General features: G+C 48.8%; 1 protein-coding gene across 1 annotated transcript in view; it reads left to right on the plus strand.

The window, feature by feature from the left end:
• The window catches only part of LOC142576337 (uncharacterized), a 29,872-nt gene extending 14,839 nt beyond the window's left edge, over positions 1 to 15,033 (plus strand). The window contains exons 4-6 of the mRNA XM_075686431.1: positions 8,990 to 9,310; positions 10,914 to 11,237; positions 14,686 to 15,033. Coding sequence (XP_075542546.1) covers positions 8,990 to 9,310; positions 10,914 to 11,237; positions 14,686 to 14,997 — 957 coding nt within the window. The 3' untranslated portion in view covers positions 14,998 to 15,033. The remainder of the gene's footprint in view (positions 1 to 8,989; positions 9,311 to 10,913; positions 11,238 to 14,685) is intronic.
• The last annotated feature ends 9,317 nt before the right edge of the window (positions 15,034 to 24,350 follow it).

A 24,350-nucleotide genomic window follows, 5' to 3' on the forward strand; every position in this document is an offset into this window, starting at 1 on the left:
TTTGCCTGCGCCCTAAGTCATCGAACCTTGCCCGTCGCAGCCACACTGCTACGGTCAGTTGTATCGCAATGTTTCCATTTACTGTCATCGTCAACATCATCATCAGCACCATCACCACCCTTATATTGCTGTGGGACAGACGTTTGACGCATTAGGCCGGCATCGATGAATACGACGTAGAAATTGCTCCTCGCCATCTTGGCTGTTGTGACTCCTGTGCTGCTCGCCTTACATGTAAATATTTGGAAATATACGTTTTTTTTGTGCAACATTTCTCGCGGAGGTGCGGGGTACGCTGCCCCTTCATCACCATCACCCCCAGCATGGAGCTCCGAACTGGTCGCCGCGCTGTTCCATCGGCGATGGCCACTGAAGCACTCACCGCGCCGGAACAGCGGTCCCTGCCGTCTGTCATCTTATCGCTTCCATAAGATCTAGGCACCTTCTGTGCGCAGATGACATGGACGTTGAGGATTGGATTTCCTGGTATGAGCGTGTCAGCAAAAAGAACAGGTGTGACGATATGCTTATGCTGGCAAATGTGGTTATCTTAAGGGAAACGCACACGTCCGGTACGAGACACATGAGCACGATCTCCCCAGCTGGGACCTATGCAAAAAAAGAAAAATACTGAACGACTTGTTCTACAAGCCCTTGGGTCGCCAGCCAACTGCTAAAGAAGAACTTGGCTCTCGCGCGCAGTCATCTAGTGAATAATACATTTCGTATATTCAGGATATTCTAGAACTTTGCCGCAAAGTTGATGTCCGAAGCGGACAAGATCGGGCGCATACTCAAACGTAGCGCCGACAGCGCATTCAGCCTCTTGGTACTCAGGAACTGTGCTACCGTGGATACCATTGTGGAAGAGTCGACGATTCGAACAAGCGAATTGCCGCCGTATCACCCAGCAATTCACCAGGCTCCCGAATACTGCCGCAGCGTCATCATGCGAAGAACCGCCACCGACTTTACAATCGCCTGCTTCGGACGCTTTGACAACTATCATTCGTCGTGAAATAGAAGCAATGTCACCAGCTCCTCTTGTGCCTGATGTCTCCCGACTGCCAACCAGTCTATAGTTTCCTTGATTCAAGCCGTGGTTCGACAGGAGGTCGCTAATTTGGGACTCTCCTCTGTCTGCGCCGTGTGCGTTCCACCAGTCACACCAATCACGCCATCAGTTGCGCTAGTCGCACCGAGGGACAAACCCTTTAGTGAGTGGAGGACGCCAGATTATCGCCCAATATGTTTCGCGTGCTCTCGAGTTGGACATATTGCGCGGCACTGCTGGAGCCGTCGGACGTCGCCGACTATATCTGGCCATCGGACAAGTGTTCTGCCTCTGGTGATTGAGCAGTGGCCATACGACGTGATCTTCGGCATTGACTTTTTGTCCACACATTCAGCCCTTGTCGACCGTGGCGCCGGTGTCCTTCAACTTGAACTCCCTTCTGTCCCTGAGACTCTTGCTGGTAGCCCTACGCAACTGTGTGCTCTAGAGTTCGTGCGATTGCCGCCCCAATCCACTGCTTATGTTCTTTTGACGCTCTCTCCTTCTGTCGCTGACAGGGATTACGTTGCATCCCCTATTATTGACGTTGTCCTGGCACACAAAGTGACCCTACCACCCACGGTTGTCGAAATTATCAACAATTAAACTTATCTGCCTGTGTTCAACTTCGGCTTATCCGCCCATGTTCTACCTTCGGGAATTGTGCTTGCAACGTTGTCATCCCTAAACGACTGTCAGATCTGATATGATATGAGATAAGATATGAAACCCTTCACATCCTACGTGCCCAGCAGGATCCATCAGCTTGCCCACCAGTGAATTTGACAAAACGATAGCTGTGGACGTTTCACCTGCACACACTGATAAACTTGATTCTGTTGTTTGCTTGCCTATTTGTCACCTTCGCTGTGCTTTGTAAAAGGGGCCCCGAACCCTCGTCAAGTGGACTAGCTTCCACTTTTTGTTCGGGCTTCCTTCCAAATGTTCTTTGGAAAATAAACATGATTTGATTTGATTTGAACTTTACCGGGTATTAGCGTCGTATCGGGATGTCTTTGACTTTGCCAACTACCCGCTTAGCCAGACAACGGTTGTCACGCATCGAATCGACAACGGCGACCCAAACCCTATTCATCGTCGTCCGTATCGCGTTTCTGCTGCTCAACGGGCGATTATACAAAAAGAAGTCGACAAGATGGCAGAAAAAGGCATACAACCTTTGAGTAGCCCATGCGCATCTCCAGTTGTGCTCATCAAGAACAAAGACGGCACCTGGCGTTTCTGTGTCGATTACAGACACCTGAACAAAATCACTAAGATGGACGTATGTCCGTTGCCTCGCATAGATGACGCCTTCGACTGTTTCCACGGAGCGAGTTACTTTTCGTCCATCTATTTGCGGTGTGGCTATTGGCACGTTGCCGTAGATCTTATGGACCGCATGAAGAGCGTTAATGGTGCAGGAAGGCAACGTGACCCTGAAAAAATTCGCGCCGGGAAGCATTTCCCCGTACTTTCCTCTACAAAAGACGTTTGCTCCTTCATTGTCTTATGTTCTTACTTCCGTCGCTTTGTCAAAAATTTCGCTGGCATTGCCCGTCCACTCACTGAACTTCTCAAGAAAGATACGCCTTGCTTATGGGGCCGTAGAGAAGCTTATACATTTTCTGCGCGTATCCGCCTTCTCACGACTTCTTTATTGGCGCACTTCGACCCTTCTGCTAATACGGAAGTTCAGACGGACACCAGTTGATACGGAATCGGAGCCGTCCTTGCCCATCACCAGCATGGTCGTGACGGCGTCATAGCGTACGCTAGCCGCCAGCTCTTCCCCCTGCTCCAGGACGCAATTACTCAATTACCGAGCGTGAATGGCTTGCCCTTGTTTGGGCCATCTCCGAATTTCGGCCGTACCTCTTTGGCCGTCCATTCACGGTCGTGACTGATCTCCATGGGTTCTGGTAATCTTCCTCGCTAAAAGATCCTACAAGTCGTCTAGGACGCTGGGCTTTGCGGTTGCAAGAGTACTCGTTTTTCCTCGTGCACAAGTCTGGCCAGTTACATCAGGGCGCGGACTGCCTGTCCCGATATTCTGTTGAACCACCCGACAACACCAACGCTGACACCGATGCCTGTGATCTTTCTCACTGTGTGATGTGTGTAGTGCGCGACATGGTGCGATTGTCGGAAAGGGCAGAGGCAGACGACAAGGAGTGCGCGCGCCGAGGCGAAGTCCGTGCTGGATAGAAAACGACAACGCCGAAGAGCGTCCGGCACGTGAACGCGCGGCGCAAGAAAACAAAACAAGAGAAAAACGCCAACCAATTAGGAGAAACCACGGAGCCTCAAGCAGCCAATCGGAAAATGACTAATCGGCCAGAGCGGAAGAAAAAAAAATTGGAGGACGCTTAAGCTTCGCCTTCAAGAGTGGAACGCGACAGCGTTCCCGTCGACCCGCCAAGGGGTATTGGGCTACGGCGCAGCGACTACGCGCCCCGCATCGGACGCGGTGAGCGTCGAGCAACGCAGCGTTCGGCGCGACAACGAAATGTGCGCCGTAGCAAGCGACGCACGCCTGAGCCTTAGAAACAGCTCGTTTCTAAGGTAACACCGCGTTCACTAGAGGCGCTTTTGTACCGCTTTGAAACATCGAACTCGTTGCTCACTGGTAACGTCTCCGTCTCACACTCCGGAGACCCTGGTTCGATTCCCACCCAGCCCATCTTGGAAGTTGCTTTTTATTTATGAAGTGCCTGCCGTGATTTATCGCTCACGGCCAACGCCGCGGACGCCGACGCCGACACCGACGCCGACGACACCGGCTTTTCTGCGACACGAGCTCCTAAACGCTATCGCGTTAAAAAGCGAGGCGCGCTGGCAGAAGGGGAAGTCCGGGAGACTTCCAGAAAGCGACGCCAGGAGAAGGTCGGCCACCGGACCGGGAGTTGAAGACGGGCCGTCGGGTTCCGGACCCGAGCCACCAGAACTTCACCCGACGGGGGCCTCCTGCCAACCCGTTCCTGTGCGTCGCCCGTCCACCCGAGCGCGCTGCCAGCTGCTCAAGGCCGGCGAGCTTCTGCGCCCGTGGGCAGGACGAGAGCAGTCGGGCTGTCCGGCCAAAACGCCGCCGCCGTCTGTCGTGACGCCTGCTGCCCGAGCCCGGCATTCGAGCTTCTGTGCCCGTGGGCAGGACGAGAGCAGTCGGGCTACGGGCCCGAGTTCGACGCCCAGCTGCCCGGTCAGAACGCCGCCGCCGTGTGCTCGTGCCGCCAAGCCGCCTGCCTTCTCTCCAAGCCAGAGAAAGGGCGCTCCGGTTACCCGGTCAACTATCCTACACCCCGACCTTTGGTGAGACCGGCGCAACTTCTCTCATCCTGTTGCCGCCGCTTCTCGACGTCGAGACTGTTATGCGCCACTGCCATCGGGGTCAGCCCGGACTCGAGCACTAGTTAACGCCGTACTAGCCCTGAGTGTATTCCTTACCGCGGTGTCTGAGTGTTTATTAACGCGATAGCGTTAAGGAGCTCGTGTCGCAGAAAAGCCGGTGTCGGCGTCCGCGGCGTTGGCCGTGAGCGATAAATCACGGCAGGCACTTCATAAATAAAAAGCAACTTCCAAGATGGGCTGGGTGGGAATCGAACCAGGGTCTCCGGAGTGTGAGACGGAGACGTTACCACTGAGCCACGAGTTCGATGTTTCAAAGCGGTACAAAAGCGCCTCTAGTGAACGCGGTGTTACCTTAGAAACGAGCTGTTTCTAAGGCTCAGGCGTGCGTCGCTTGCTACGGCGCACATTTCGTTGTCGCGCCGAACGCTGCGTTGCTCTCACCGCGTCCGATGCGGGGCGCGTAGTCGCTGCGCCGTAGACCAATACGCCTTGGCGGGTCGACGGGAACGCTGTCGCGTTCCACTCTTGAAGGCGAAGCTTGAGCGTCCTCCAATTTTTTTTATGCTTTCTATTTATTTCTATTTCTATTTAGTTTTATTAAAAGCTTGTGTGTGTGTTTTTGAAACCAACGGCTTTGATCTCAATTACGTTCTCGGAGGCTCCGCTTAAGAGAACCGTCAGAACCTTTGAACACAAGAACCTGCATCACACACTGGGACTTTCTTCATGTCGGCGATGAACAGTGGCGTGATGCGGCGTTAAGTTCCTTCATCAATCGTCTCAGCTCGGGGGCTTTTGATGAGTCGGTCCGGATGTTTACCTTATATAGTGGAACTTTATACCGCCACAGCGTATACCCCGAAGGCCCTGAGCACTTTCTGGTGGTGCCCTCCCACATGCGTTCTACTGTCCTCCAGCAGCTTCACGACGAACCCACAGTAGGCCATCATGATGTAGCGCGCCCCTATGACCGCGTGCGACGTCGTTTCTTTTGCGCTCTGTGCAGAAGTCTGTTGGCAGCTGCAAACTGTGTCAACGATGAAGGAGGCCACCAATCCGCCGTGGTTGCTCAGTGGCTATGGTGTTGGGCTGCTGAGCACGAGGTCGCGGGATCGAATCCGGCCACGGCGGCTGCATTTCGATGGGGGCGAGAAGCGAAAACACCCGTGTTCTTAGATTTAGGTGCACGTTAAAGAACCCCAGGTGGTCAAAATTTCCGGATTCCTCCACTACGGCGTGCCTCATAATCGGAAAGTGGTTTTGGCACGTAAAACCCCATAATTTAATTTTTAAAGAGGCCACCGACGCTTCCTGCTGCCGGCCTTCTCCAGCCTATCGATGTCCTAGTAGAGTCATTCTTCTGCGTCGCCCTCGATATTATCGGACCTGTCCCTACATCAGCATCAGGAAACAAATGGGTTGCTCTCGCGACAGACTATGCCACGTGCTACGCTATTACACGCGCGCATCGAACCAGCAGGGCTGCCGATATTGCCGACTTCCTTCTCCGCGATGTGGTTCTGCATCACGGAACTCCTCGTCAGCTGCTCACTGATCGCGGTCCTTACTTCTTGTACCGTGTCATCAGTGACCTCCTCCGCTCGTATTCCACAAAACACAAGGTCACCGCCGCCTATCGTCCTCAGGCAAACGGTCTCACCGAATAAATGAATCCCACCATAACCGATATGCCCTCCATTTACGTTGGCGCCGACCACCGCGACTGGGATGTTACATTACCCTTTGTTACAATCACCCATAATACGTCACGCCCCGATACTGCAGGTTGTTTACCGTTTTATCTTTCTTTTGGCCGTGAAGCGACACTCCCCATGGATACATTACTCCCATCCGCTTCACAACAACCATCGGAGTACGCGCAAGATGTCATCGCAAGGGCGAATGCTGCACGTCATATCGCTAGTGACCGCCTTAAGATGTCGCAGGCATCACATAAGTTGCGCTACCATTGCCATAATAAGGATATATATTACGCTCCAGGATCTTTAGTGCTCCTCTGGTCGTCAACTCGACGAGTTGGTCTATCAGCCACGCTTCTACCACGCTACAACGGTCCTTATAGCGTTCTGTGCCAAGTTATCGACGTGACGCATGAGATTCCACCAGCAAAGCGAATGTTACTATCTACGCCGGTCCAGGATGATGTAGTTCACATTTCTGTGCTAAAGCTGTATAACCCGTCCACTGATGCTTCACTCTAGTCTACCCGAATGGTGCGGGCGTTATCGCCTCGGGCGTAACGCCGCGAGACAGAAGTTTGTCACATTAAGCAGCTATATATATATATATATATATATATATATATATATATATATATGTATATATATATTATATATATATATATGTATATATATATATAAGGTCTTAGAGAAATGTGCGGAATATAACCAACCCTTATATATAGCTTTCATTGATTACGAGAAAGCGTTTGATTCAGTCGAAGCCTCAGCAGTCATGGAGGCATAAGGGAAGCAGGGTGTAGACGCGCCGTATGTAAAAATACTGGAAGCTGTATATAGCGGCTCCACAGCCACAGTAGCAACAGAATCCCAATAACGAAAGGCGTCAGGCAGCGCGCTACAATATCTCCAATGCTATTCAAAGCGTGTTTACAGGAGGTATTCAAAGAGCCGTATTGGGAAGAATTGGGGATAAGAGTTATTGGAGAATACCTTAGTAACTTGCGATTCGCTGATGATATTGCCTTGCTTAGTAGCTCAGGGGACCAACTGCAATGCATGCTCACGGACCTGGAAAGGCAAAGCGGAAGGGTCGATCTAAAAATTAATCTGCAGAAAACTAAAGTAATGTTTAACAGTCTCGGAAGAGAACAGCAGTTTACGATAGGTAGCGAGGCACTGGAAGGGGTAAGGGAATACATCTATTTAGGACAGGTAGTGATTGCGGATCCGGATCATGAGACTGAAATAATCAGAAGAATAAGAATGGGCTGGGGTGCGTTTGGCAGACATTCTCAGATCATGAACAGCAGGTTGTCATTATCCCTCAAGAGAAAAGTGTATAACAGCTGTGTCTTACCAGTACTCACGTACGAGGTAGACACCTAGAGGCTTACGAAAAGGGTTCTACTTAAATTGAGGACGACGCAACGAGCTATGGAAATATGAATGATAGGTGTAACGTTAAGGGATAAGAAAAGAGCAGATTGGGTGAAGGAACAAACGCGAATCAATGACATCTTAGTTGAGATCAAGAAAAAAGAAATGGGCATAGGCAGGACATGTAATGATGAGGGAAGATAACCGATGGTCATTAAGGATTACGGACTGGATTCCAGGGAAGGGAAGCGTAGCAGGGGGCGGCAGAAAGTTAGGTGGGCGGATGAGATTAAGAAGTTTGCAGGGACAACATGGCCACAATCAGTACGTGACCGGGGTTGTTGGAGAAGTATGGGAGAGGCCTTTGCCCTGCAGTGGGCGTAACCAGGCTGATGAGTATATATATATATATATATATATATATATATATATATATATATATATATATATATATATATATATTGCAAGAGAGAAAGATTTTTGTGACGAAGGCCGGTCCCCGGCCGTAACTCTGGAAGAAAATATCTTAGAAGGGTACTGGTTTGGGCGATAACGTTATAATCCATGATCAATTATCAAAGCTGAGCGCTAAAGGCGTAGGCCATCGACATGAGCGTCTTGGGCATGACGCTTATTATAATTTAGTATTTATATTTCTATTACGAATGCACGTGTTGATTGCACATGCATGTTTTTTATGTCTTTCAGGTTACGTCACATTTATGTATGTATATAAACCACTTGACTTCCTACCATAAAAAGCAGTTGAAAGGTAAAAAAATCTGGAGGATGCTTAAGCTTCGGCCTAAATATGGAACACGATAGCATTCAGAGATCCCCGACTGCTTCTCATGCGTCCAGGCAACCGCAGCGTATGTAATCGTAATGTCTACCGGGAACCGTTCGTGGCGAACGCTATGCACGTAGGCGGGCTTTCTGGTTCAAACGCAGCCCTTTGCATTGGCCGCGATGCGGTAATGCGGCGGAGGCTAGCGCCACCTGGAAGTCTTTCAAGAAAGCGGACGCGTCGCTCCGTGGACTCAGATATTTACGCGCCGGCGTGTGCAAATGCCGGACGCCGTCTCCGGTCCATGCATTGTAGGAACGCTGCAAAAGTGGTTCGTTTGAGTTTTCACATAACAAAATTATGTTTTCTCGTATATTTAGATTGCAATCCGAGAGGTATCATACCTGTAGGTTGTGTGAATTGTAGTTTACCAGCTTTCTACTTATTTTAGGTTGATAAATTCAATTAATTCAGTGAATTCCTTGCGTCACATGGACGGCCTGGGTATATGTGGTACGAAAATCTTTTTTCAGCTTCCCCGCGACGTCGGACGCGGGGCGCCGATGTTGAGTTTTCTACGACACGGCCCTTTTAACGCTCTAGCGTAAAAAAAACACACACACACGGAACCTGAACGCGCCAAGGAGTAACCTATGTCGGGCTGGATAATAGCGACGTGTCGCTTAGAATTAAAGATGAGCCTGTGCGTTCGCCACGCAGGAGGTTCTCACCAGACGGCGCTTGTCCGAGTCTGCACGCATAGTGTCGGCGGTGCTGAACGCAACGCTGGCCGAGTACGCCCAGTGGCAGGACAGCGTGACGCTGGAGCGCACCCGCGGCCGGCTGCAGGTGCTGCGAGCCGAGGCAAGCTCGACGCCGCTGCTCTCGGTGGCCGACGCGAACCGTCGGTACGACTACGTGTCCCCCGTGAGCTACGACACAGTGTTCCTGCGGTGGTTCCTCACCTCGCTGTCCTCTGGCGTCGCGCACGCGAAAGCTTCCCGTGTCGACGCGCTCCAAGACACGGACGATCTGCGTCAGGTGCAGTATGTAGAACTGAAAGTTTGGCGAGACCCGCCCGCCGTGGCTCTGACCTTGCTCTCCTCGGCACGAGGTAGCGGGCCCGTTTTTGGCCGGGCGCGGCGGCCGCATTTCGATGGGGACGAAATGCTGAAACGTACCGTGCTCTAGGTGCTAGTCGAAGAACAGCAGGTGGTCATAATTATTCCGGAGCACCTCTATTACGCGGCTTTTCACCCCCGTAACCCACTCTGTAGTTTCGAGATGTTGAACAGCACAATTTACAAGTTGGGCGTGCTGAAATACGAGTGCGTGTTTAAAAAGGAAGGCGCCAGATGCCGATGAAAGAAAATTACAGTGGACGACTTCGGACAGATGGTCCGTTTATTCCATGGTAATTCGCGCAAATTTATTGCGGCGAAAACACGGAAAGTAATATTCTGCGTAGAGGCTGCCAAAAAAAGGAGAGACCAAGCACCCCGATCATTATTAAACTAGATAGCGGACGACAACCAGATTCTCGATAGTGAACACTTGAGTGAGACGATGGGATGGTCTTAAAACTGTAGTTGTGTTTGTGGAGGCTTTTATTCAAAGGATCTGTAGCCGAAGATAGATTGAAACGCGTACATGCACAATAATGAAACACCACTCTCTATTGCCTCCTTACATGCAACGTGGTTAATGCACTATATCTGATCTTGCATTGGTTTTTCGCGCAATGCTTTTCCGCGTCATATTTGCATTGAGTGGCTGTGCACAGTTCTCGAAGGTATACTGCCGTGCTGAAACTGCAGCTCTAATTCTATAGTCTTTCTTTAGCCCATGAAATTCGTTAGCTATATTCATTAGCCCGTAAGAGAGGTGCTCTGCCGCGCTCGTCCGGCGAAATCCTTTGCTCTTCGGCTGTCGTGCTCTTTAAGCACCATGAACGGTACAACATTTGGGCGTGGCGTTTAGGCACCCCTGATTTCGGCCGGACACCAGAATTGGAGGAACACATGTTCGCGGAATTAGAGTGCGACGTTCTTAAAGGCAAGGAATGCCTGGACCGCGATTTGCTGCTTTGACAGCGTTCAAGAGGATGACGCAGAGGACAGGCGTGAATACCGATACATACATACATACATACATACATACAAACATACATACATACATACATACATACATACATACATACATACATACATACATACATACATACATGCATGCATACATACATACATACATACATACATACATACATACATACATACATACATACATACATACATACATACATACATACGAATACTATAAGAAACGCCTGACTCAATTAAAAGAGAATAACTGCAACGTTGTCTTTTATTTCTCAAGACGTGACGTTTTGCAAGACACCCAAGTATACCAGAACAGTGGGCTCGACTTCGTGCCATATTTTAATGAATAGCGAATGACCGTTGAGCACTAGACCGTTTTAACAGTAGACCGTTCTCGTAATAAATAGGATTAGCCAATCGCGACACAGAAGCCGTTCCGCGTTTTGATTGACCCAGCGTTGCCCTCTTAAAAAGCCTGACCAACAACTAAGGCTGCCACGGGAAAGCGCTCGAGCGCTGAGCAGACCGCCGTTCTCGCTGCGCAGTTGGACGCCCTCCGAGACTCCAAAGTGCACATAGACCCGCTGGACGCGGTGGTGCGCGTGTCTCCCGGCTTTGTGTTCGCCCCCTTCATGGTGGACGACGATGTGCCACCAGACGGCGTGAACGCGGGCGCCCTTGGAGCCGCGGTGGGGTCGCTGGTGGCCGCCTTCTTGGACCCCATGCATGGACCGCTGGACGGAGTGAGCAGGTCGAGAGCCAAGTACGAGCCGGCCACTGCGTCCCGGTACCGAAAGATGCTTGGCTGCCTCCGGTCCAGGCGCTCCAGACACGGGCACGTCATCGCCGACGATGCAGAGGCATCACAGGTACTCGCTCGGTGCACTGAGCGTCGTGTCAAACGGCCAGCGCCAGATGTATTGGCGGACCTATCATCTCCTCCGGCGAGCACTTCCTTTTGGCTCGGAGCCAGACATATACGAAGTTGTGATGTGATGTTGTGATGCCTTAAAAGGAAGCTTTATCGTCGCGCGCATACATATAATTATGTGAAAACTAAGAAATTGCTCGTTCGGTATCTACCGTACGGAATTTGAGACCTGGCGCATTCAAAAGAAATAAAGTAATAATTAAAATATTCTCATTTAGGCCCGAAGGACGAAAGTACAACACGAGGTAACAACAGGGAGACTGTGTTGCGTCTTTCGCACCGGCCTTCGTTTTTGCGCGCTGGTATACTAGTTTTCCATAATTTATACCAATTGGCCCAGTTATGGATTATTCTAAAGACACAAATGTCGGAAATAAAGAAATCAAAGATAAACTGAAGAACGGAACTCACAACAGTGGTAATGAGAAACAATAATCAATACCACAGTTTTGTAAACTCCATCCCGTCGGACATCGAAATCAGAATTCTGAATTCCTCCGATGATTTGTGAATACGAAATTTGCGTAACTCGCGCGAGCAAAGTACCGGGGTTTCACGCAAGCTGTAGACTAATTTATCATCTTTTTGAGCCTCATTTGTACCAACAGAACTAGTTAGCCGAATTGTGATGTCCATTGGCACAGAATTACGTGTCTGTGAGCTTGGTGCTTCAGTTTACTGAAATTTACAGATTTCGGCAATTTGTGGTAAAAAAAAAAACTTCAAACACTAAATATTCTGCTTGCTACATTAGGTAGAATTTATCTTTTTCTCCTAAGTGTTACGGTTCTAATTCGGATCGGTGTGGCAGTAATGAAATCAAGCAGCTCTCGTGACTAATATTTTTCTACTTTTGTGAAGAATAATGGTAGCGCTGAAATACTTCTGGATATTTGCTACGATATTAACGAACGTTTCACTTGATACTTGACTACGGAATTTGCTTCGTGACGGCTGGTATTCTAACAGAATTTGACACCTTTCGCGCACTTTATGAAGGCCATGTAGAGTAGCTGTTTATATTCCACAGAATAACCAATTCATTGATGACACGGATGTGATTCATTGTTGAATACTAACGATGTCTAAATCCAGCTTGTTCTCTGGGCTAATTTGAGCCATGCCTAGTATTCCGCAAAATTATTTAATGAATATCTTGCACATTATATACTGAAAGCAAGCTATGTGGTCCTGTAATTCTTGAATTATTAATATCAGGTTGGAATATTTCCTGGCTCGCGCTACCCTTGAAGTCACGAGGCATTGCCCTCGAAACGTCGAAAGCTTTTGGAGTACACTATACCCATCATATTTTAGTATATCCATCGTTATTCGTCCTTCACATGCCTGTTTGCCGGTCGACATGTCTTGCAAAGCCCAGTGGAACCTCCAGAGCGGAGGACGTCTTCACTGGTAACCTTCACAACTTCTCTTTCTTGCCCGCGGCTTGGTCTGATTATGGCTGCAGAGCTATTTTGGTTGCTCTACAGTTCAGTCTAGAATTCTCCTGCTGGCCTTGTTATACAAAGGAAACTGTTGAACAATGCCTCAAAAATCCGCCACGACACACGTCAACGACATCACCCACCATCTGCATAATAGTTATAGAGATATTGTACATTAAAACATTTTTTGCACCTTCGGGCCTAACTTGTCTCCAAGCAATAATAATAATAATAATAATAATAATAATAATAATAATAATAATAATAATAATAATAATAATAATAATAATAATCACTACATCCATTATCTTAACAGTTACATATGCAGCCCGCATAAGCAACAGTGTTTGTGTGCGATGCTGGGCAATCGGCAGGCCAATACGACAATACGTGTACAACAGATTAAAGAAAAGGGTACTGTAATAATTGGAAAAGCATGCACACACTATGTCACTGAGATAGAATGTTCAATAAGTTGACAAGTGATGAACAAGAATTCGGCAGAACCCATCAGAGGGTGACTGTCGACGTTAATGCGCTTAGAACTGAAGCAACATAGTGACACAACATATTGCCATCGTCGAAACGAGTTCTGTATGAGGCGTGTACTGCAGTGCAACTCCTCTCTCTGGCTTCCATACGAACACGCTGCGCCATCTATCGGACGCCACCACGAAGCATGTGCGTGGCCTCCGAAATGCGTGGCGCACCAGTGCATGCGTCGAGAAACAGATCACGCGACAGCCCGGGCTCCTCTCTCGCGCTTCTCTCTGGACGCGCTGTGCCATATAGTGGCGCCGCCGAGAAGTCCGCGCGTGGCCTCCTAGATGCGTGGCGCGCCGTCGCGTGCGAACGCTTGGAGATGTTCCTTCTTTGGCCGCACTTCCCGAATCCACATACTCAGTGACTCAAGTTGGCGTGAGGTTCATCGAAGACAACGCATACCGAGTGCATTCATGACGCAGCTCTCTCTATAACATCGTCAAAGACGTCCATCTGAAGTGCGGCACATGCGCATTGCATTTGCGGCGCAGCTTGCCAAAGCGTCAGGCGCTGCTGTTCTTGAGGAAATAGCGCGAAACTAGTTGGGCTCTTCCGAGCGCGGGATTATTTTCAAAGTTTTTCTAATCACGCATTCGGCTGGCCGAAGTACAGCCGGGCCTTCTCCCCCGCTGCATTGCTGCTACATACTGCACGCTGCGTTTCACTGCACACGCCGCGCCGCCTATCGGCGGAGCCGTATAATGTCTGCGCGTGGCGCAGGCTGAATAACGCCGAGCAGCGGATAAATTAAAAGCATATTTTTGTCATTATAGAGTGGCATGCTCCCAGCCATAGTTAGCTAGTTACCAAGGTTGGCGCCAAAGACGTTCATTAAAAAACGGAACACACCTGCGTGTACATACGCGGTGACCAAAGTTGGTATCAAAGAGGTTCACTGAAAGGCAGCACAGACCTAGTGGTACACATACCAAGTGCTCCAAGTCAGTGTGAAATAGGTTCATTACAGAGCGGTACATACCCATGCCGCATGCTCAGTCCCGCATTCCATTGGCCCACGTTGGCGTCACAGAGGTTCGTTGAAGAGCGGCACACAGATATACAGTGCCACATACCCAGTGACCCAAGTTGGTCCAACGGTTGGTTACGAACCATGTTCCCTTAGAACAGCAGCCTGACGAGCTACGCATTGTCTATGGACTATCCAGAGACTTTGTTTCGCGAAAAAAAGGTAATAGATAGATAGATAGATAGATAGATAGATAGATAGATAGATAGATAGATAGATAGATAGATAGATAGATAGATAGATAGATAGATAGATAGCCCCTGGAAAGTGTGCCAAGTACCCTAAGAATACTAATCGCATTAATAGAATATGAAGCAAGTTTCTATCGCGGAAACTTCTGGCTTGAAATACCTCCTTGCTCGCGGTCGCAGCTCCTGGTAAACCAGTTGGGCGTACGGATCGCGTACGGTGCCTTCGAGAAAATGCGCAACGATAGCAAAGCCAAATCCGGCAACTCGACGCTGATGGCCGAACTGTCCGAGCTGCTCGGCAGCGTGCAGCGAGCCTTCTTCGCGGCCCACTGCTTCCAGTTTTGCCAACACGAGGTGCCTCGCAGTGTGGGACATGCGACATCGGGCAGCTTCCGTTGCAACGCTGTGCTCAGAGACGTCGAGGCCTTCTGGAAGGCTTTCAAGTGCCCCGCGGGGAGCGTCATGCGACCTGCGCATCTTTGTGCGATCTGAACAGCTCTGTTTCTGTATTTTTTTTTCTTATCAAATTTGGCGAAGTATATTTACGTTGTAATTATTTGTTCATCTTCTTCTCCGCCATATATGCGCGGGAAGTGCAGGTGCACATTGCCCGTATGACAAGGCCTTCAGGCTGCAAGCCTTTTGCGCCGTTCAGGTGGCGCTGCGAAAACGCTAGTCTGCAGCGCCCTCTACGTGGCGTTTATAGTTTTCAGGTAACAGCAAACCCGAACATCTGCCGCGGATAGTACATCAGCGCTGCGAACGGGAAAAGGCAAAGTCAATCTCTTTGCTGCGCTGTTATACAATCAAAATGCAGTCTACCAACTCTCCTATACGGCCACTTTGTTGGATATACTGACGAATTCGAAGACCAGGGTGGCAATGCGGGCTTGTTCGTACATCTTGACTAAGGAAGTTTGATCTGTTCTTCTGAATTCTACTACCGTGCGAATTCCGGAATACTGCGTGCTTGGGAAGTTTTGCCGTATGCACTGCACTTTGCTAAGAAATGAAACTGCTTAGCTGATGGTGGCTTAGTCGGTCGGGTGAGAAGTCGTAGACGCAGTTTAGCTGCGCGGCCGCTTCAGGTAGTTAGCTCAGCTGAAATTACATGGCCTTGAGTTGCAAGACATTTTCATAAAGAGCAGTCACTTAAGACATTTCGTGGCCCAGCTTGTAGTATTCTGATCAATCACGAGGAGTCGTAACAATTTCTACGCCATCACTTCTTTAAGGGTGCTCGTCTACCCATCCTTCTATCAAACCTTGATTATCGCCTGTTTTCTGTAAATAATCTATATCTTTATATAGCCGCGGGCACCCGTAGGCTTCAATAAACGCGTTGCTTATGTTGCCGTTGCATGGCTGGCGTTAACGCCCACCGTAATTAGGCCCCTCGTTTTTACGGTAAATTATGTGTCAGCAAATTTTTTTTTTTCGGATGTTATAGACGAAGAGCACAGGACGTCTATGACACTCGGCTAGCGTTTTGTGCACGTTGTAGGATTCGGGGATCGTGGCCTCGGAGTGTGGCGTCACACTGAGGGTGGCTCTCTAGCCTACGCCACCGGTGAATCTCGAAACGGGTAGCTGGCTTTCGCTACCCGGGTGTCACATCGAGGTTATGAGGCTCCATGCCGTGGTTCTAACTATCACATCGAGAGTTACTAACTTGGCGTAAAGTACGAGGTCGGGAGGCTTGAAGAATTGAAGGGAGGGGGGAGGGTTATTTACATGGGGGAAAATGCGGCAAACTTATTTACAGGAAAATGCATTAATACTCGTACTGGCAGAAGCATCGAGCGCAGTACACACGTAGCACGCAGATACAGATCAGAGCAGGCTACATCCTTCCGTGCGAGCGCACACCACACACTAAGGATGTCTCTTAAAAGCCGCGTTTCTTTGCTAGCTCACTGTCTATGGAAATGGGTAGTGTCCAAATCAACCAGTCTGGTGGTTCGTATCGGCCCAGCACACCACCTCGGAGGAGGAGAAGGCTGGCACAAAACCCATACGCCGCCCCCAAGCTCATTTTGGAAGAGGGGAAGCAAGCATACCAAATCCAGTGTTTCACTGACGACTGGGGCGAGGTCAATTGCCCAAGCTTGTCAGGAGGTAAAGCTTTTCCAGGCCCTGGGGGTCTTTACCTGAATATCCTACGCATCCATGGTTCAGCACCTACGACCCAGCATTTGCTGTCTTGGGCGCAGCAGGCTCTTTCAGGTTTCTACGGACCGAGTTCCGTCATCGGGCGTATCCAAGTGAAAGTATCGAAGTAGAGGAAAACAATATCAAGAGTGTGGAACTAGGAGCACAGGACGAAATCAAATGTTCAAGCTCATTAATATTTTCTCCTGTGCAATGCCCATTGAGAACAATCAAACAAAAATAATTATCTTGCTTAATCACTGCCTCCTGTTGTAACCACCCGAAGAAATCAGCACAAGAACTGTCAAAAGTGGCAGCAAGAGCAGCTGTGATATATAAAAAAATATTCTTATACTGCATGAGCTAAGTCATCGTTGCGTAAAGATACATTGAACAGTTTGGCTCGCGTTGATTAAAAGCGTTCCAGTTGACGAGTTTGTTACAATTGTGGATGCGGCATGCCGAACATAACATTTAGAGAGCATTCCATGATCGCAGGGGGAAGCTTACACAACTTGTACGTTAACGTTCAAGGTGAGCCCAGAAGCGAGACATTTACTCGCAAAACCAAAAGAATCATAGTGGTTCGCTGACGGTGCCGGAATACATGATTAACAGTCTGACGGATCGATGTGGACAGCTGGGTCAAGGCAATGGTATACCCATTAATTGTAGTTACAATACCCATCGAGCAACTAGGTACCATTCATTGGTTGTCATGAGCGCCCCCTGAGTGCAGAGGCAAACCCATAAGGCCTGTCAAGTAATATGGCAAATGAACTTTCGGTTTCATTGTTTCCTTTTACTATTTATTTAGCTTGCGACTACTTATTAGGACGAAATGACCTACAGGAAGCTCTGGATAGAACGCGAAACTTATCTAGTCACGCCCACAACAATCTGCGATAAATCTAATGTGGCCCCACTTTTTTGGATGGGAAGTGATTTTTAAGGGACGTACACGCCCTCGAGCACCCACTGGCATCGCTACCCTATCAGCGCCGACGCCATGCTAACAATGGCAGCGGCACTGCTGCAACCCTGTACGGATTTACCCCTTTGACTTCTACTGTAATGTTTTTCTAACAGCGGAGCTGTTCTAAGTCGAGCCTTCGCCGTCCGGTATCAGGCAGGGGGCACGTTCGGGAGCTCACTGCCAGAGGGCGCGCCTAGGGCTGGAGCGGCTGGACTAGTTTCGAAGTGAGGGAAGCTCACAGTAAAATTGATTATGGAGAAAGAATGAGGAATATGGAAGATTTTTGGAACATGGAATATGGAAGAATATGGAAGATATGGAAGAATATGGAATTTTTGTGTGCATGTAACCCGCAGCTGCTGATTGCGGTTACGGGTACAAAATTTTCTTTCGTTTTCAATAAAACTCATTTGACAGTTGCGCTTCATTTGTGGCGTGTTCCTTGTTTTCAACTAACGTCTTGTGTTGCTGTGCCTGCCACAGCCACAACCAAAAAACCAGGTAGGATTCCGTAAAGGCTACTCAACAATAGACCATATTGACACTGTCAATCACGTGATAGAGAATTGTGCGGAATATAACCAACCCTTATATATAGCTTTCATTGATAACGAGAAAGCGTTTGATTCAGTCGAAACTTCAGCAATCATGGAGGCATTACGGAATCAGGGTGTAGACGATCCGTATGTAAAAATACTGAAAGATATGTATAGCGGCTCCACAGCCACCGTAGTCCTCCATAAAGAAAGCAACAAAATCCCAATAAAGAAAGGCCTCAGGCAGCGAGAGATGATCTCTCAAATGCTATGCACAGCGTGTTTATAGGAGGTATTCAGAAACCTGGATTGGGAAGAATTGGAGATAAAGTTAATGGAGAATACCTAAGTAACTTGCGATTCGCTGATGATATTGGCTTGCTTGGTAACTCAGTGGACCAATTGCAATGCATGCTCACTGACCTGCAGAGACAAAGCAGAAGGGTTTCTCTAAAAATTTATCTGCAGAAAACTAAAGTAAGGTCTAACAGTCTCGGAAGAGAACAGCAGCTTACGATAGGAAGCGAGGCACTGGAAGTGGTAAGAAAATACATCGACTTAAGACAGGTAGTAACCGCAAATCCAGATCATGAGACTGAAATAATCAGAAGAATAACAATTGACTGGGGTGTGTTTGGCAGGCATTCTCAGATCATGAACAGCAGGCTGCCATTATCCCTCAAGAGAAAAGTGTATAACAGCTGTGTCTTACCAGTACTCACGTACGGGGCAGAAACCTGAAGGCTTACGAAAAGCGTACTTCATAAATTGAGGGCGATGCAACGAGCTATGGAAAGAAGAATGGTAGGTGTAACGTTAAGGGATCAGAAAAGAGCAGATTGGGTGAGGGAACAAACGTGAGTTAATAACATCTTAGTTTAAATCAAGAAAAAGAAATGGGCACGGGCAGTACATGTAATGAGGAGGGAAGATAACCCATGGTCATTAAGGGTTAAGGACTGGATTCCAAGGGAAGGCAAGCGTAGCAGGGGATGGCATAATGTTAGGTGGGCGGATGAGATTAAGAAGTTTGCAGGGACAACATGGCCACAATTAGTACATGACTGGGGTAGTTGGAGAAGTGTGGGGAAAGACCTTTGCCCTGCTGTGGGCGTAACCAGGCTGATGATGATGATGACAAGAACGACTTGAAAAGCATTATTTTGTATATTCCATAGGCCTCAAAGAAGGCAACGTTAGGCTTATGTCATCATAATCCTAATTTGTGCCCATTGTAGGTCGGAGGCCTCTTCGAGCTGCCTACAATTATTGATGCTTTGCCTTCACTGACAATAAATATTTCTGCAAGTCTCCTAGTTCCATTACACATCGAGAATATCTGCCGTCATAGATTGTTTTCCTGCCCTTTACACCCATTGCACAAATATAACAAAGCTCCGGTTATCTATTTTACGCATTACACATTTCTGCCCAACTCACTCCTTCCTCGAATCTTAAGAACACAATAGGGTCATCATCATCATCATCAGCCTATTTTATGTCCACTGCAGGACAGCGGCGTCTCCCAGCGATCTACAATTGCATCTGTCTTACGCTAGCTTATTCAAGCTTAGGCCTGAAATTTTCTCCATTTCATCTCCCCACCTAATTTTATGCCGTCCTCGACTGCACTTCCAATACCTTGGCAGCCATTCTGTAACTCTAATGGTCCTCCGGTTATCTGCTGTATGCATTACATGTCCTGCCCAGCTCCATTTTAGTTCTTGTAATGCCATCTAGAACATCGGCTGAGTGTGCAGTGTACTGAGTTGTGAGAAGGTCAGAGATGCACATGCAGATTACACATCTCGATTCGAAGGTGGTCATTGGGCTCACAAATGCAGAACGGACTGTCGATGCTCAACATGAAGACAGTGGAATCTACAGCAGTGCGATATCAGAGTCAGATCTACCCAACTTCATTATGGTGCGATGGCATAACGCTATGAAAACTCCATAAATAGTGCCCCAGCTTTGTTCTTCAAACATGCGCGGGATGAACCAATTTACAATGAAAGGAGGGCAGAGTGTTTCTGGGTACCCTCGAGATTTTTTAAAGAGCTTCTCTACGTACTGATGAGGACAGACAATCGAAATGCTTCGAAAACGTCTACGCTTAGTAGCTCGATGTTTCCGACGTGCACAAATGCGTAAGAACTATTATTTGATGAAAATAAAGTAAAAGAGATAACTTGGATCTCCTTTAACCTTATTTTGAGCACATTTGAGAAAAATGAATAGTGATACAAGACGTTTATTCAGCCCACATTACAGGCCGAGCATCTGGACCCTCTGGGCGGCAATTCGACGCTGTTCTTCCCCTTCAGTACCAAGCCAGTCGAGCCAGGCAGTGATGGAAAGGGAAGGAAAGGATACAAGCCGATGGCTGAGCAGCCGGGAAGTAGAAGAGGCACATGGATAGGTCCGCATATGTAGAGGGACACTTAAGACAGGAGGAGTCGGATCGACATCGATAGAGAAAGAGATGGGAGGGGGTAATCAATGCGTTCATTTGGATGTGCCGCAGAAGGTGAGCCTCCGGTACAGTGATTGATGCATGAGGGGGAGGGTAGAGGCGCTTGTCGAGACTGAGCTCGAGGTAAACTTTCTTGATGGGGCGGCGCAGGGAGATCCTCCCACAGTACTCCAGTGGTGGCAGGTAAATATGGACGCGATAGAGCTGATGGGCCAACTCATTCCGTCCATCCACGAATGCTCAGAGACCCAACGGAGGAAAACGGTGCAAGGTTGCAGTGCGGAGACCGCTCGTTCAACCTGCTGTTGGAGTAAATAAAGCAGTGTGTGGTTCTGTATGTGGTGGATGGCGGCTTAGGAATCGGTGTATATCGTATACTCTGGGAGAGAGGGAAGGGAGGGAAATGATTGTAGAGCATGGGAAATGGCAAGGACCTCGAGAGAGAGTGCATTCAGGGAGGTGTACGTATGGTCCACTGGTGTGGGTTTCAGTTGCCGGGACATGGGGATGGTCGACAGCGTAGCCGCAGAAACCTCGAGCAGCCATGAAAGAGGCATCCGTGTAAGCTGCTCCCTGGGCAGTAAAAATGAGGGGAATGGTATTGCGCGGCATGCAGGATGGGGGGGGGCGGCATATTGGACGGGAGGGGCAGGATTTGAAGGTTGGGAGCCGGGGAGTATACGGTACAGGTAAAGGTGGAAACGTAATTGGGAGAGATACCAGCCTGCACCAGTAACCACTGACCCTGACGAGTAAGGGAAAGCCGTGTGAGCCGGGAGAGAGAAGAGAACGGAGAGGATGGAAGAGGTCTGTGGCAAAGAGCTCATGGGTAGAGGTAGTGATAGCGAGGTTGAGAGCTGCTTTGCACACGCCCTCAAGAGCGGTTTCGACGATGTTTTGAGTGTGGGTGAATGAAATGTAAGGTACAGAGTAAAGGAACTTGTTGAGGGTAAGCCTGTGGACAACTCTGCACGCATGAGCCTCGCGAACACGCGCCGCAGGAGGTGAGTCACCGAGTGGCAGGTCGTGACAACATGGTAGAGGGCTTGCAGGTTTTTGGCTGCATGCAAAGGGAAGCAAAGAACTTTGCATTGGGGGATGATAGAAACGGGAGAGCCACAAAGATGGAGGCAAATGAGGCCGTTGTGGGAATGCTAGTATGTACAGTGTTTTAGAAGGAGAAGCTCTGATTTCTCCAGAGCAGGAGAAAAGCCAGTAGTGGTGAATACAAACCTTGTTTGCACTTACTGTACGCTCGTGGAATACAAAAGTTGTCAAAAAAGAAGAGTGTTCGAGATCTGATGATGTACAAGAACGCATGCTGCACCTAAATTAGCATACTAGCGATCGAGAATAGAAGCGCAAACCTTTCCGAGCTTCACCTCGGCAAAGCTCGGTGTGGAATATACAGACGGGTGGTGAAGCGTGGTTCCTTGTTGACTTTAAGGGGGCCCTGAACCATCCCTCGTGCGCGAAGTCACCTTTATCTTAAACACTCTCTTTTCAACACAAACCTGGGGCCGTATAACGTAAAACTATTCCAATATGTTTTTATTCCAATCTCCTGACGTCAAACTTGCGTAACCGCCGACGCAAGCATCGGGCGGTTACTCGCAGAGTTGCCTGAACAAACCAATCAAATGCTCCCCTCTTTCATAGGAGGTCACTTTTGCTTGCTTGAAAAACGAATAACATTGCCTGCCCTGAGCGGCTTGTCTTATCTAATTGGCTCACAAGAGGCGAGGATCATGCTCAAGTGGAGAGGGATTCGATGGGGCCGAGCCACTCTACTGAATATTGTTAACCGGATGAAGAGGGTGGTGCCGTCGTCTGCGGTTGGTCCGCTTTCGCTTACTTAGCTTGCGGTGGCTCATCGACAATCGCGGCGGCATGCAACGGAAGCTTAAGAATGACGCTAAAATGGATCCTCAGCAAAGAAGAGTTGGCAGAACGAGGTCGTAAACGCGCCGAAAGTTCTCTAAAACGTTACATGGCCACGGAAAAAGTTTTATTACACGCAAATAAACTCATGATCTCCGGCAGGGGCGAGTAGCCAGTGCCGGAGCGATCGGCGGCAGCCATCTTTTATTCCTTTCGGAACGGGGGCAGCCTCCGGCTATTCAGAAGAAAATTCGGTGTTGTTCGGCATATTAATGCATCTTTACGCATACGCGCCATATTGACGCGGTAAGCTTTTGAGGTTTTGTGAGGTCGCGTGACAGGCAGTTGAAGTGGGTGCAGCCCGAAAAGTTTTTACCAATAACCGCGGGCTAATGGCAAAAAGGCGTCGAATCAGAAATAACTATTTTTGTTTTGTTCGGTCAAATTATGCATAATCAGTGTGTACTCGCCATATCAGATGGGGAGCTATCGCTGTTTTCGTGACATTGGGTGACAGGCAGGTGAAGTGGCACAGGTACAAAAGTTTTTTTACCAGTCGCGGTGGGCTGATTGCAGAATTGGAATAGAAAAGTTTGGAATAGCTTTACCTTGTAGCGCCCCTGCTCCTTTCTCTTTCCGGAATGCTTCATTTCGTAATATGGCAGATTCCCATACGCGGCTGCTGTCGGTCAAAAGCTAACATCAATAAAGAAGTGTGTTTGGACCTGTGCGCGTCTTCCTACTGTTACTGTGTATATTTGTTGATGCAGTTTAATCAACAGACTGAAGTAAGCGAAAATCTGAAAATTTCGATAATAATTACGCACTACCGGTAGAAGCCGACTATCATCTGCTCACGCTCGGCAGCGGCCGACCACGTAGGATCCCTGCTTATCGACGTCGTAACCGTCGGGTCTCGCTACTTTCGACTAGTTTTGAACATTCACCCAGCCTCGAACGACGCGAAATTGAAGATCCCGCCACGAGCACGTTTGACAGCGCGTTCACTTCCGGCGGCTGTTGGTTAGACGTCTGGGCAGACATCGCTTCGTAATCAGGCAAATTGATTGCGCCTCGAAATGCGCAAGTTGCACGTGGCTACTATCCGTCGGCTAAGCTGGTGAAGGACAAAGCCGACCTGTAGCTCGTAGCACAGCCAGACAGGAACACATGAGCCCGTGCGCGCACTCTAGCCATGTGCACAAAGCAAGAGCTGCAGTCGCATGTAGCTGCGTTCTGCTACGTAGTGGTAGATACCGCGGCCGCCGCGGGGTGCCGCGACGAGTACAATGGCTCAATACACTGCAGCCCGCGGAGGACAACAGCCCTTGGCGCGTTTTAGGCGCCAAAATCGGAAATAGTGTAATCTTCGTACACAATCAAAATCAAACTTGAACTGCGCGCCACGGTGACGTTCATTAGGGTGGAGTGTTGTGTCCACACCCCGATCCACCGTTGCCTTCGCAGTCCAAATCATTGAAGAAGGCGCGGAAGGACCGTGAACAGTATGCTTGATTACTAGTAACTTCGAACGCGTTGAAGTACTTTATGAGGAAAAGTATTTCTCAAAAATCTAATTTAAATTCAAATGCATCGATAAAAAAGGATTCAGGGCCTCTTTAACGACGTCTCATTTTCTTCACATCCCTAGCCGCCAGTGTCAGTGACACTGGGGTGCCCGTCGTAGTGCCCTATGGTCGCTGCGAGGTGGTTGTAGTTCTGTGTGTACAGTGCGAAGCATATAGGATTGACTCAAGTATAGATCCACACAGCGCTGTGTGCTTATAGGTATTGGCTCCTGGGGCAAATATAGAATTCTCGGCCG

The sequence above is a fragment of the Dermacentor variabilis genome, chromosome 3 (genome assembly GCF_050947875.1).
Source record: "Dermacentor variabilis isolate Ectoservices chromosome 3, ASM5094787v1, whole genome shotgun sequence".
Taxonomy (NCBI): Eukaryota; Metazoa; Arthropoda; class Arachnida; order Ixodida; family Ixodidae; genus Dermacentor; species Dermacentor variabilis.